This window comes from Syngnathoides biaculeatus, chromosome 6 (assembly GCF_019802595.1).
Source record: "Syngnathoides biaculeatus isolate LvHL_M chromosome 6, ASM1980259v1, whole genome shotgun sequence".
In the NCBI taxonomy this organism is placed as follows: Eukaryota; Metazoa; Chordata; class Actinopteri; order Syngnathiformes; family Syngnathidae; genus Syngnathoides; species Syngnathoides biaculeatus.
In genome coordinates, this window is record NC_084645.1 from 24,094,181 (window position 1) to 24,106,218 (window position 12,038).

General features: G+C 42.4%; 1 protein-coding gene across 1 annotated transcript; it reads right to left on the reverse strand.

Moving 5' to 3' along the window:
* Positions 1-3,704: 3,704 nt before the first annotated feature.
* On the reverse strand, positions 3,705-11,848 carry snupn (snurportin 1). Its single transcript, XM_061823360.1, has 9 exons — positions 11,764-11,848; positions 10,129-10,293; positions 9,655-9,850; positions 9,272-9,376; positions 6,832-6,928; positions 6,653-6,750; positions 6,413-6,490; positions 6,218-6,298; positions 3,705-4,851 (listed from the first exon to the last, which is right to left on the reverse strand). Exons 2-9 carry the CDS (start codon positions 10,284-10,286, stop codon positions 4,546-4,548), a joined length of 1,119 nt encoding a protein of 372 aa, XP_061679344.1. The 5' UTR covers positions 10,287-10,293; positions 11,764-11,848; the 3' UTR covers positions 3,705-4,545.
* Between the last annotated feature and the right edge of the window lie 190 nt (positions 11,849-12,038).

A 12,038-nucleotide genomic window follows, 5' to 3' on the forward strand; every position in this document is an offset into this window, starting at 1 on the left:
CACATAATATAATTATAACTGTAGTAAAAATTACTGGTACAATTGTTTTTTTCCCCAAACCGTCTGGCCCCTCCCATTTTATAAAAAATTTACAAGAACATAAAAATGGTTGAAATTAATCAGCATTTTTTTTGGTACAAGTATGTTAATATCTTTCTTGAATTGGTTAAAACGTTTTTTAAAATCACAAACTAAAAAAAAAAAAAAAAAACATGCTGTTACCAAAACATTTTTAGCCTTGTGGAGAATGAGATACAATTGTGAGTTACACACGTAGTATAAATTATAGTTAATTATTTAATTTATTATTAATTTAGATTTTATTATTTTATGTTTACATTTTTTTTGCAGCCATAATAGTGTTAATGAAACGCCGCCATGATAATTGACCCCTCCGTGGATATTGCGCAATCCGCGTCACTGACCAATCAGAGGCCAGAGATCTGCATAAACCAAAGCCCGTTTTTGCTCCCATTTTCTCAGACAACGTTGCATGGTCCAGTATAGGTTTAGTTAGTGTTTTATCGCGTATTTGGGTTATTTAACAAAAAATATGGTTAAGAGGTGTAGTCACTGACTTTGTAATAGTGACGACTGGTAACCTGAAAGGCTAGTTGGTGGAGTTCGATTAGGTACCCTTTCCAAAACCGAAGACCCAGTACGAAAAATGCCTTCGATGGATCAAACTTTGTGGAAGACCGCATCATCAACTAAATCCATCTAATATCAACCGGAACAGATATGTTTGCACGAAGGTATGCCCTATATTTGATTTTCAATAGATGTCTCGTATAAATGAATGAGACGTTCTCCGCTAGCATAACACCGCTACGTGTGAATGATTGACACACTTATTCTTTGTTGAGCGATATTTAGCGATGATCGGACTGCACAAACGTCTCGCTTTCTTGGTGGCTCGCGGCCGAAGCTTAACCTAAATTTGATTTTTAATACACGTCTCGTATAAATGAATGAGACGTTCTCCGCTAGCATAACATTGCTACGTGTGAATGAAATCAGAAGCATGGCGTCTCTCTCAGTTAAGAATGTATTGTATTGTATTTGCCATTTTTACTGTTTGTCTTACATCAGCGCACGTGGCGTGACGTCACTTCAGGAAGCGTGGTTAAGTGCCCTGTACAGAGGGGTCAATTGGTTCATTGATATCGTTGCAATTTATATTGCAATAACAAGTTATTTTCCATTAAACAAGTTGCTCATATTTGCTCCTTAGTGCGCTAATTATAACTTGTTGCTTGATAATGCTATTTTTGTTCTTGGTTTATTGGAATGCTAACACCAATGTTGACACACTAGCTTGTGCTACTTAGCGTGCTTGAATGCTAACATGCTAAGTGGCTTCGTTCGGGGATTGTGTACAAATTGAATTTTCAAACATTTCCCCAGGAAATTACAAGTGTTTCCGTTTACAGTATGTGAGTGAATATAATTGTAGCTATAGTAAAAATTACTCGTACAATTGTTTTTTTTTTTCCCAACCCGTCTGGCCCCTCCCATTTTATAAACAATTTACAGGAACATAAAACTGGTTGAAATTAATCAGCATTTTTTATTTTTGGTACAAGTATGTTGATATCTTTCTTGAATTGGTAAAAACATTTTTTTAAATCACAAACTAAAAAAAGAAAAAAAACAAATGCTTTTACCGAAACCTTTTTAGCCTTGTGGAGAATGAGATACAATTGTGAGCTACACACGTAGAATGAATGATATAATTTAGATTTTTCTAGACCTAAAGAATGACTCTCTTCTAATTGACATATGTTTACATTTTTTTAAGCCATAATAGTGTTAATGAAACGCCGCCAATTTATATTGCAATAACAACAGTTATTTTCCATGAAACAAATTGCTCATATTTGCTCCTTAGTGCGCTAATTATAACTTGTTGCTTGATAATGCTAATTTTGTTCTTGCATTTTTGGAACGCTAACACCAATGTTGACGCACTAACTTGTGCTACTTAGCGCATTGCATGCTAATATACGGCATGTAATGTGTTCTGTTGCGTGAATGCTAACATGCTAAGTGGCTTCGTTCGGGGATTGTGTACGAATTGAATTTTCAAACATTTTCCCAGGAAATTACAATCGTTACCGTTGACTCAACAGTTCGTGTGTGAACTGCAATTACATTTGTATGACCAGAAATAGCTTTGATATTCAGAGAGAAAGAGAGAGAGAGAAAGAGAAAGAAAGTACAAATGAGTGCAACGGAGCTGCGCAGTTCCTGGAAAGCGTGGTGTGCTGCTGACTAATACCTGGATTCCTGCAGCGGATGCTTGGTCAAACTTCTCAGAAAAGTGTTTAACAATAAGAGGTGGCAGATTACTGTTTGTAGGGCTTTCGTGTTCCAGTTCATCATACAACAAAATAATAAGTGTTTGACCTTATGGGTTCGTTTGTGATACAGTTGTGTCGATGAATGGACAAATAATCTCTAAATTTAAAAAGATTGACAAGTACAATAGTGTCATTCCCTCATGTGATATTGCTTAATCATCAAACAACAAATTAAAAAAAAACAAAAAACAACTCACTGTTGAATGAAGTGTCATCTTTATAAAAAAAAAAAATAAAATAGATATTGTAATGAAAAATACATATAAGATCATTCACTTCAATGTTCGTACGGAAAAATAAATATGAGCGGAGAGCGCGTCGTCTGTCCTCAAAGTCGTGGAAGTGTCATTTGACATCCAAGTGGTCACCATATTGGCTGAGTCCACAACCTGTGAAGTCACGGGAAACATTCGGCATTGAAAACACGGCGCCATATTTAGATGATATGCGGATCACGGCCAAACCACCTCCCTGCCCGATCCACATCTGCGGCGGCGATGAACAACGGTGCCCGCGAGCGACGGCGGCGCGGCCAAACCGCCTCCCCGTCCGATCCACTTCCGCGGCGGCGATAAACCGTGCCCGCAGCTGCGAGCGACGACGATCCACCTCCGCACGGCGTGGATGAGCCACCCCGGCCGAAGCTGTGATCAGCGGACACGGTGCCGATAGGCACATCGACAAATTTAGCACCCCTGACTTATGGATGCAGATCTTTTATGTTCTGAAAGGATTACCCCCCCCCCCCCCACCACCACCACTTTTATTTTTTTTAGTAACTGTATACACACCTGTCATTTGGAACCCACGAAGCTCTTGTCCTTTGCACCCGTGCAATCCATTTTTCACGACAAGAGCGAATATGACTATGAAGAGCGAATCCATCCCCCTGAGTGTTCGGGCAACATCCAGCAATACAACGAGCCGTGGTTTTGGCTAACACGAAGGAACGACGAGCTACATTCCTGCAGGTAAAACTAGTATCAACATACAAGACCGCTTGAGTGCGCTACTGCTCTTTACGTCACTTCCTGCTTTTTCTCGAAAACAAATCCCTCGAAAGGATTTTCATGGCTGGAGTTATGTAAAGCCACATACGTCAAAATCACGTTTTGTGGTGAAAAAACATCCACACTGGCTGCCGTTTTTTTCATTAATAACATACTAAAAATCATGCATTTCATGACAGTGGACCTTTAATCTACAGGAATAGAATTTTTTTTTGAAAATACATAATGTGCTAAATTGTGTGTTTGGAATACTGTAATAATTTTAAATTATGCTGTTGTGGAATGCTAACATGCTACTGGGTGTGCTAGCCCGTTAGCACATACGTTGCTTAAAACAGCAAGCACAGTGACAACTAAGCCATAAAAGATTTATTTTGTAAAGTAAAAAACATTAAAATAAAAAAAAAAAAACAAGTTGTAAACAGATGAATTGAGATGCATCGGAAACTACAAACAGTGGTTTTTCAAAAACTACCTGCATATGATTGAAATATTGTAACTAGGGTTGCAAAATTCTGTGATTTATAAAGTGGGACATTTTTCACAGGTATTAATCATGAATTTACAAAACTGGAGCCTGGCATACTAAGAAAACATATTAGCATAATCCCGAATAAACAACCAGATTTAATTACTGTTGAAAATGAAGAGGCTGGTGCATAAAAAAATAGAAAAGGATAATAATTTGATTGAAGGAAGATGCTTTAAAATTATCATCATTTATGCTACTTTTTGGTCCAGGCAGAGGGCCTCTACAATGGGAGGTTATTAATATTTTTGAATCGAGTGGTACATTTGTATTCTTTTTTTTTTTTTTTTTTAAATGGCTTGACTCAGGAGGGTGAGAAATATGACTCAACATCCATGTCCTTCAATAAAATAACTTCAGTAATACTCCAAACTTGCACTGAAAAAAAAATTGAAATGTCATGTTTTTTTTTTAAACTGTAATATCTTGCATGGTTGTGTCATGACTAAGCTATATGTTAAGATATTTCCAGAAGTTTTCATGGAAATTTACGAGAGATTTCCCAACCTTACTGGTACGACAAAGACAAATAGAACACTTCTGGACGAGACGAACAATCGGAGGTCATCCGTGATTTGTCGGAGGAAGTTGTAAATAAAAACGGGCGACGTCCTGCCGAGTGACTGATGAGCCAGTAATCGCATCAGCTCTCCATCTGCGCTTCCTGGATGGCTCTGTGGTTGCGGTCATTGTCCTGGGTGGGCGTGGACAGGTGCTCCAGCTCGTAGCTGCCGCCCCTCCCGGCGGGCCGCACCTCGCCGGAGGTCTTCTTCTCCTTCAGGATCTGCTGCAGCTGGTAGCCGGCGTACTCGGGCTTGGCGGTGAGGGGTCCGGGGGGCACCTCCACGCCCAGGATGTCGGCGACCATGTAGGGGCGCAGCCAGCCCACCAGCGGAGTGCTGCCGGGCGTGTAGTGGGTCTGCCGGTGGTAGAACAGAAGACCGTCCACCTGCCAGCAAAGTCGACAATTATTCCAAATTATTAATTGGGGGTCCGTTGCCGTATCTGTAGGGACTCGGCCCCCGGCCTTGTGAACTTATTTTATTAACAAAAGTGAAAAATAACTTTAAACAAGCAACAGCAAAAGGTAAGAGTGAGACCGGTGGAATATAGGTGCCGAGGAAGTGACTTTTACCGGTATGTTGTTTTTTTTTTTTTTTTAAACCGGCCCCCTTAGTACTGCACTAGCGTGAGTGCTGTGCTAGCTATTGCTGCTCTTACTGCCCTGTCTCAGTGATTTTTACTAGGATGTTTTTTTTTAACCGTCCTTGTTAGCGCCGTGCTAGCATGTTGCTGCCGTGTCTCAGTGATTTTTACTGGTATGTTTTTTTTTGTAACCGTCCCAGTTAGCGCCACGCAAGCGTTAACGCTGTGCTAGCTGTGTCTCTGATTTTTACCGGGATGTTTTTTTTTAACTGTCCCTCTTAGCGCTGCGCTAGCGTTAGCGCTTTTCAAGCTGTGTCTCTGTGATTTTTACTGGGATGTTATTTTTTTAACTGTCCCTGTTAGCGCTGCACTAGCATGTTGCTGCCGTGTCTCAAGTGATTTTTACCGATATGTTTTTTTTCAACTGTCTCTGTTAGTGCCGCGCTAGCATGCTGCTGCCGTGTCTCAGTGATTTTTACTGGTATGTTTTTTTTTTTAACCGTCCCTGTTAGCGCCACGCTAGCGTTAGCGCTGTGTTACTGACATGTCTGAGTGATATAGGTATGTTTTTTTTTTTTAACCAGCCCTGTTAGTGCTCCCATTTCTTGCTACTGTGTAGCTGCCGTGGCTGTTTTATTTTTTGTTACCATCCTTGTTCGTACTCTCATTTATTGCTATGTCAAGCTAAGCTAAGGTATTAAAACCTTGAAAACTCTTTCCGTGTACGTCTTTCTTTGTAAATATCTCGTGTTTCAATGTGGGCAATTGCGGCTTTTATACTGGTGCGTCTTACGTATGTCCCAAATGGTATTTCCATTACAAATGTAGTGGGTGAAGCTTATAATCAGGTGCGCTCTGTAGGCCAGAAATTAGTGATCTGTGATCTTTGTACAATTTTTATGGACACACACTAAATTTATCATCCTCAACTGCACCTTCCAGCGGATTAGTTTACATTTTTCAGGTGGAATTTAAAAAAAAAAAAAAAAAAAAAAAGGAATATGTGACAGCCCATCCCAAATAAAATTATTTGTCATCATTTTCAGTTCTGCTTAGCAACAGTCACTTGTGTTCAGCAGCCCGGCAGTACCCCGGCATCTGGTGATTAAGAAAATGTCTATTTTTGGACGGAACTTAAAAAAAACAAAACAACAAAAAAAGGTTCTCACGTTGAAGCTGTACTCGGCTGCCAAGGCTTTGTAGATGGACGTCGGCGTGCACTTGGTGCTCTGGAGGCTGACGAAGCGGAACTGCACAAGCAAACAAAATCACGTTTTTTTGGGCGACATCTCTTGGTGAACGAGACTCAAGATTTGATTTCGTGTGGCGAAAAAGTAGAAGAGGAGACGGGAGTCGTCACTCACAGGGTTGCGTTTGGCGATCTCCGCCAAGCCGTCGGTCTCCTGCATTTTGGTCTGGAGCCAGTAGAAACGGAAATCGGTCTGCGGAGGAAAAAACAAGCAACGTTGCCAACGTGGCAAAAAAGCACATCTGGGCTCCAGACTTGTGCTACTTTTTTTTTTAATCCATTAGGAATTACAAACATTCCCAGATTCGCTCTGGGGTTTTTTGTTTTTTTTTTTCCGGGAAGGGTCCGTTCTCACCGGGCAGTCGTAAACCGGGTGGCCTCGCCAGCACATGATGTCCAGGATGAAGAAGGTCCTGTCGACCTCGCTGTAAATGCAGTCCAGGATGGTGTAATCTACGCGAGTGGCATCATTTGTTACGGGTCAAAGTATGATTTTGCTTTTGCGTGCAGGGAGGGGGGCGAGGGTCCGTCTACCTTTCCCCATGGCCGAGTTGTGGCGGTTCCCGCCGGGCAGCAGGGAGGGGAAACGGTTGACGCAGTAGCCGCTTTTGGTGTACGCCGCAGTGGAACCCTGCAGAGAATGAAACGAAACATGGACGTCCTCCAAGGCCAAGACAACATTGGATCCGCACCAAAGTGTACACATCTCCATATTGTCGCTGTGATATGATAATTTTGTAATCCCACTTTATTTTGGAAGGCCTCAACTTCTTATCTCGTCACTTCCTTGACTAATTTTCTCATTTCTTTGTGCCATCGTTTCACATATACGTTTCCTCTCTTCACTTCCTTGTGTTAATCTGTTTCCTCTCACTTTCTCATCTCCGGGTTTCTTCTCCTCACATCGATTTCTTCTCATCACCTTGTTTCCTCCTCTTTTAAGGGGTATCGAAGGACGGCAATGCACCTTTTTGCAAATATTGTACAGTTTTTATGTTGAATACGAATCTTAAATCCGTTATGAAGGCAACAATCTTATCTTTCGAGTATCTGCAAAAAACGCTCCCACATTGGTGTATCCGCCGGAAAAGGACGGAAACGTCGCGGGAAAAGCCGATCGGGGCCGTGACGTAGGACGTTGTGACAACAAAAATCAGATAAGAAAAACATAAATAGGGGAAGAACGCCGATGAATTTTCCGATAATTCGAGGGATGAACATTTTTTCTGAAGGGTTCCACAAAGACGGCGAAGAATATGAGCTTTACGAAGCCGTTAAAGCAACTGCTTTGCATGTAAAATGCTTATTACTGCACCAAAACACACAGAAGCCGATGACGTTGGTATATTTTCACAAATAATAATAATAATAATATGGTAATATAATGACGCTTTGTTTAGGCTTGTCCTGTTTGTGGTCGCCACAGCGTGTCATCTCAGATGAATGCTCATATTTGTTTGGCACGGTTTTAATAATAATAATAATAATAAAATAAAATAATAATCAATAATTTTTACAGATTGGTTTCATCTTACAATCACTGAGGATTTCTCGAAACAATTTTTTATTTTTTTTCTCCTTTATTCAGTGTGAATACAAAAGACTCCCATTTTATCGTCGTTCCAAAACAGCCCATCCCAGATTTCGGAACGTCAGAGGTCCGCCCACGAAATGAGCCGTTTCGCAGGTAAAAGAAACTGGGTCAAAGTTCGCGGACGTTAAGTTATAGACGCTTATATTTTGGGGTAAAAACGTTGAACAGGATCTGCATTGTATGGAACAGGTGAACATATATTTTCGTCTAGATAAGATCATTTGCGTTAGAAATGAGACTTTAACCTCATCTTCAAAACTCCACCTTTCCTCTCCTCACTTCTGTCATTCTGCAAATATTTCCTCTCTTCATCTTTTTACCCACTTCACATTACATCATATCTCCTCACTTCCGTGTCTTCTCATCCCTTCATTTCCTTCCTTGCTCGTCTTATTTCCTTGGTTCCTCTCCTCACATCATCTTTGTCTCCTGTCCTCACTTCCTTTTCGTCTTGTCATTTCCTCCATTCAATCATCTCTTCATCTCATTTTCTGGAATCTTCTGATCTCCTTGCTTCCTCTCCTAATACGGTCTTCATCTCTCATTGTTTTATCTCCTCTTTTCACTTCATCTTCTCATATCCTTTCATGTCATATCGTCTCCATGCCCTATCTTCGCATCACCCCATTTTCTTTTTCCTTGTCTTTGCGTTTCTTCTCCTCACTTTGTCTTCTGACTTCTTCTCATCACTTCCTCATCACCTCATTTCCTATGTCCACCTTGCTGTCTGCAAGTATCGAATAATCTTTTGGCCACTGGAAGCCATTGTTAGTCACGCACGTGCCCTCGTTAGGATGTGGAAATTCCAGACAAGTTGGCGGCCAATGGACCTTCCCGACCTGTCAAGCATTCGTACAATAATAGCCAATCAGATAGCAGCATTGTCTTAACACGCCCCTCTCGCCATATTGTCCCACAAGCAATACTGGTTGTCAGTAGCGTGCGCTTGGAAAAGTTAATCTTACGAACAAAATGGTCCTCAGATGCACTTGGGGAATGTGCAATTCTGAAGAAAGATATCCTGCTAGGTTACAAGGTTGATTCATTTTCCAAAGCCTAAAACACAGTTGACGAAGTGTCTACGACTCTGACATTGCGTCCTGTTCCGTCCAAAATCTCAATTCCGTGTACATATCCTCGCGTGAAATAGTTGAGACCTCTCTGTGGAACTCTCTTGGACAAGTCTGACACATTTGGGGAAAAAAAAACATACCGCATTATTATCTGGAACACGCAAGAGAGAATCGATTTCAAACCCGTTCTGTTCAGTCGCCATTTTGGAAGCTTGTGGCACATGGCAACTGTAGCTAAGGGGGCGGAGCTTAAGATCGCCAGTCGGAAAGGTCCATTCAAATCCATAAAAGTTTCTTTTTTTTTAACCTTGGAGGCAATGATGAGGGATCTTTTCCCCACAGGACAGACCACCAACAGCCAGTCTGAGTCCAGCTCCGCAGGGACGTCCACCAACCACTCTGACAGCATGAGCTGAGGAGGAACATGGGGAAATGTTCAGAACCGAGACACGGGCGCCATCTTCTGGACTGTATATATAAAAAAAAAAAAACTGTAGCTCGGAGATTGACGGAACACTTTCGATGCATTTTGGTCTTGGAAATTGTACTTTTTGTGTTAACTCATACCGGCGGGATGATACAAGAAGATAAAGTTTCAGGAAATGACTTTCGTTCTAAACGGCTTTCCAGTTTTGTCAAAACCCAAAGCAGTGAACGAACGTGTTTTCGTAGCGTCCGGCGAACCCCGACCTGGTTGGCGTAATGCTTCGGCAGCTTTCGTCTCTCAATCTCCATCCCTTCTTCCTCGGCGGTGCCATCTTGCTCCTGTTCCCCCTTCTGCCCTTCGTCCTTCTGCTCCTCCATGTCCCGCTCCCCGTCGCCGTCCACCCCGGTCCAGTCGCCGTTGGCCAGACATCGTACGTGGTCGACGTAGTTTAACCTTTTACTGATTTTTTTTTTTTTAAAAAAGGGGGAAAAAAATGGTAGAGATGAATACTGGGTCGGTTCAGTCTGAATAAACTTTTTTCCACCATGACCTCACGTGCACTTCCTTGTGGAAAATGCACAAACGATCTCTAACGTCACTACTAGTAAACAAAGACTTTGTCATGTGACCAAGAAAACAAGAAAATACTTAAACCTTTTGAGGTTTTTCTGGCCCCCGGAAATATCCTAGCGCCTAATGTTTACAAACATTATGAGAAGTTCTATAGGGTGCTGTACATTTTCTGCAGCTCAAGGAAGCGCCGGCGCCGCTCGCTCTGCTCCAGCGCTCTGTACTTGCTCTTGTACTGCGAGAGCCGAGGGTGCGGCCCGGAGGTGCTGTTGGGCTCCTTGGACACGGCGAAGCTGGCCGAAAGGGCTCGGGTCAGGTCATCCATGGGGACTCTGGAGGGGTCAAAGGCAACGTGTAGAACTTCATATGTATTAGCATTTATATATTTGAGTGCAGGCGGCACGGTGGGTCAGCTGGTAAAGCGTTGGCCTCACAGTTCTGAGGACCCGGGTTCGACCCTGGCCCCGCCTGGGTGGAGTTTGCATGTTTTCTCCGGGCACTTTGGTTACCTCCCACATCCCAAAAACACGCAACATTAATTGGACTCTCTAAATTGTCCCTAGGTGTGATTGTGAGTGCAACTGTTGTCTTGTCTCGATGTGCCCTGCGATTGGCTGGCAACCATTTCAGGGTGTACCCCACCTCCTGCCCGTTGACAGCTGGGAAAGGCTCCAGCACTCCCCACTACCCTCGTGAGGATAAGCGGCAAAGACAATGGATGGATGAATATTTGAGTGCATTCATCTAAGCACCACACGTTTTGTGGATGCTGCAATTTGTTCCTTCACAAATGCCTTAGCCACCCTGCCCACAAGTGTAACCCGTTGCATCATGTGTTCATTACACCAGGCACGCTCATGTCTTACCGTGTTGTTATTAATAATCAGACGAGAAAATATGTACATACTAGGACTGCACGATATCCGGGGGGGGGGGGGGGTGAGTTTAAGCACAGGGGACAGCTGATAAAGCGTTGGCCTAACAGTTCTGAGGTCCCGAGTTTCATCCCAGACTCGCCTGTGTGGAGTTTGCATGTTCTCCCCATGCCAGTGTGGGTTTCCTCCCACATCCCAAAACATGCAACATTAATTGGACACTCTAAATTACCCCTAAGTGTGATTGTGAGTGCGGTTATTTGTGTGCCCTGCAATTGGCTGGCGACCAGTCCAGGGTGGACCCCGCCTCCTGCTCGTTAACAGCTGGGATAGGCTCCAGCTACCCTTGTGAGGATATGCGGCTAAGAAAATGGACGTACATCTACATACACACACAAATATATATATATATATATATATACCCACGAAAAAGTGAACCGTAATATAGCGAGGGTACATACAAAATTATACACTGTATGGTACTTAACTGTTTGGCGATGTTTAATATATGAGTTAAATGAATAACTGCCTAAATATAAAATTCACAGTAAAAACTCTTGACGAAATACAGTACTGTGCTGTATTAAATCAAGGTGGGAACTTTTGTTGCGCAGGCAAAAGTCAAATTAAAACTACTTCCAAGGAATTCAACAAACATGTTCCCTCTGATAGTTAGACAGTAGCACCGCATACAGTACATGCAAAGGGTCGCAGTAAACACACGTTGTCGTCATTTTGTGTGGCTAGCCGGCCGGTTTATTAGCAGTTAGCAGAGCGGCTAAAGCAGCTAGCACACTGTCGGGGCAGCCGCTCGCTAAGACAACGACGATTCTATCTATACTTCCTCGCGTTTGCCAACCACATCCGTGCGAATTAAAAGCTTACCAACTTGAACCAAATAAATGCGAAGAAACAAGTTAAATTTACCTTGGACATCGAGGGAGGGAGACTGCCGGGGCTGTGACGTCACAACCGCCTCCGATATCACGTGCCTACCTGGCGGCCAACCGGTGTTTGTGTCATTATTTAAAAAATAAAATAAAATAAATGCGCAACCTTCTTTTGTCTATGCAGTTGTTTGTTTCATCTGACATGTTTAATTAATAAACTGAACGGTTGAATTGTTGAGTTTGACATTTTTAAGTTGTTTAAGTTAACATTTTGAAAACATTTTTTTTGGGGGGGTGGTTGTTCAATTTCAC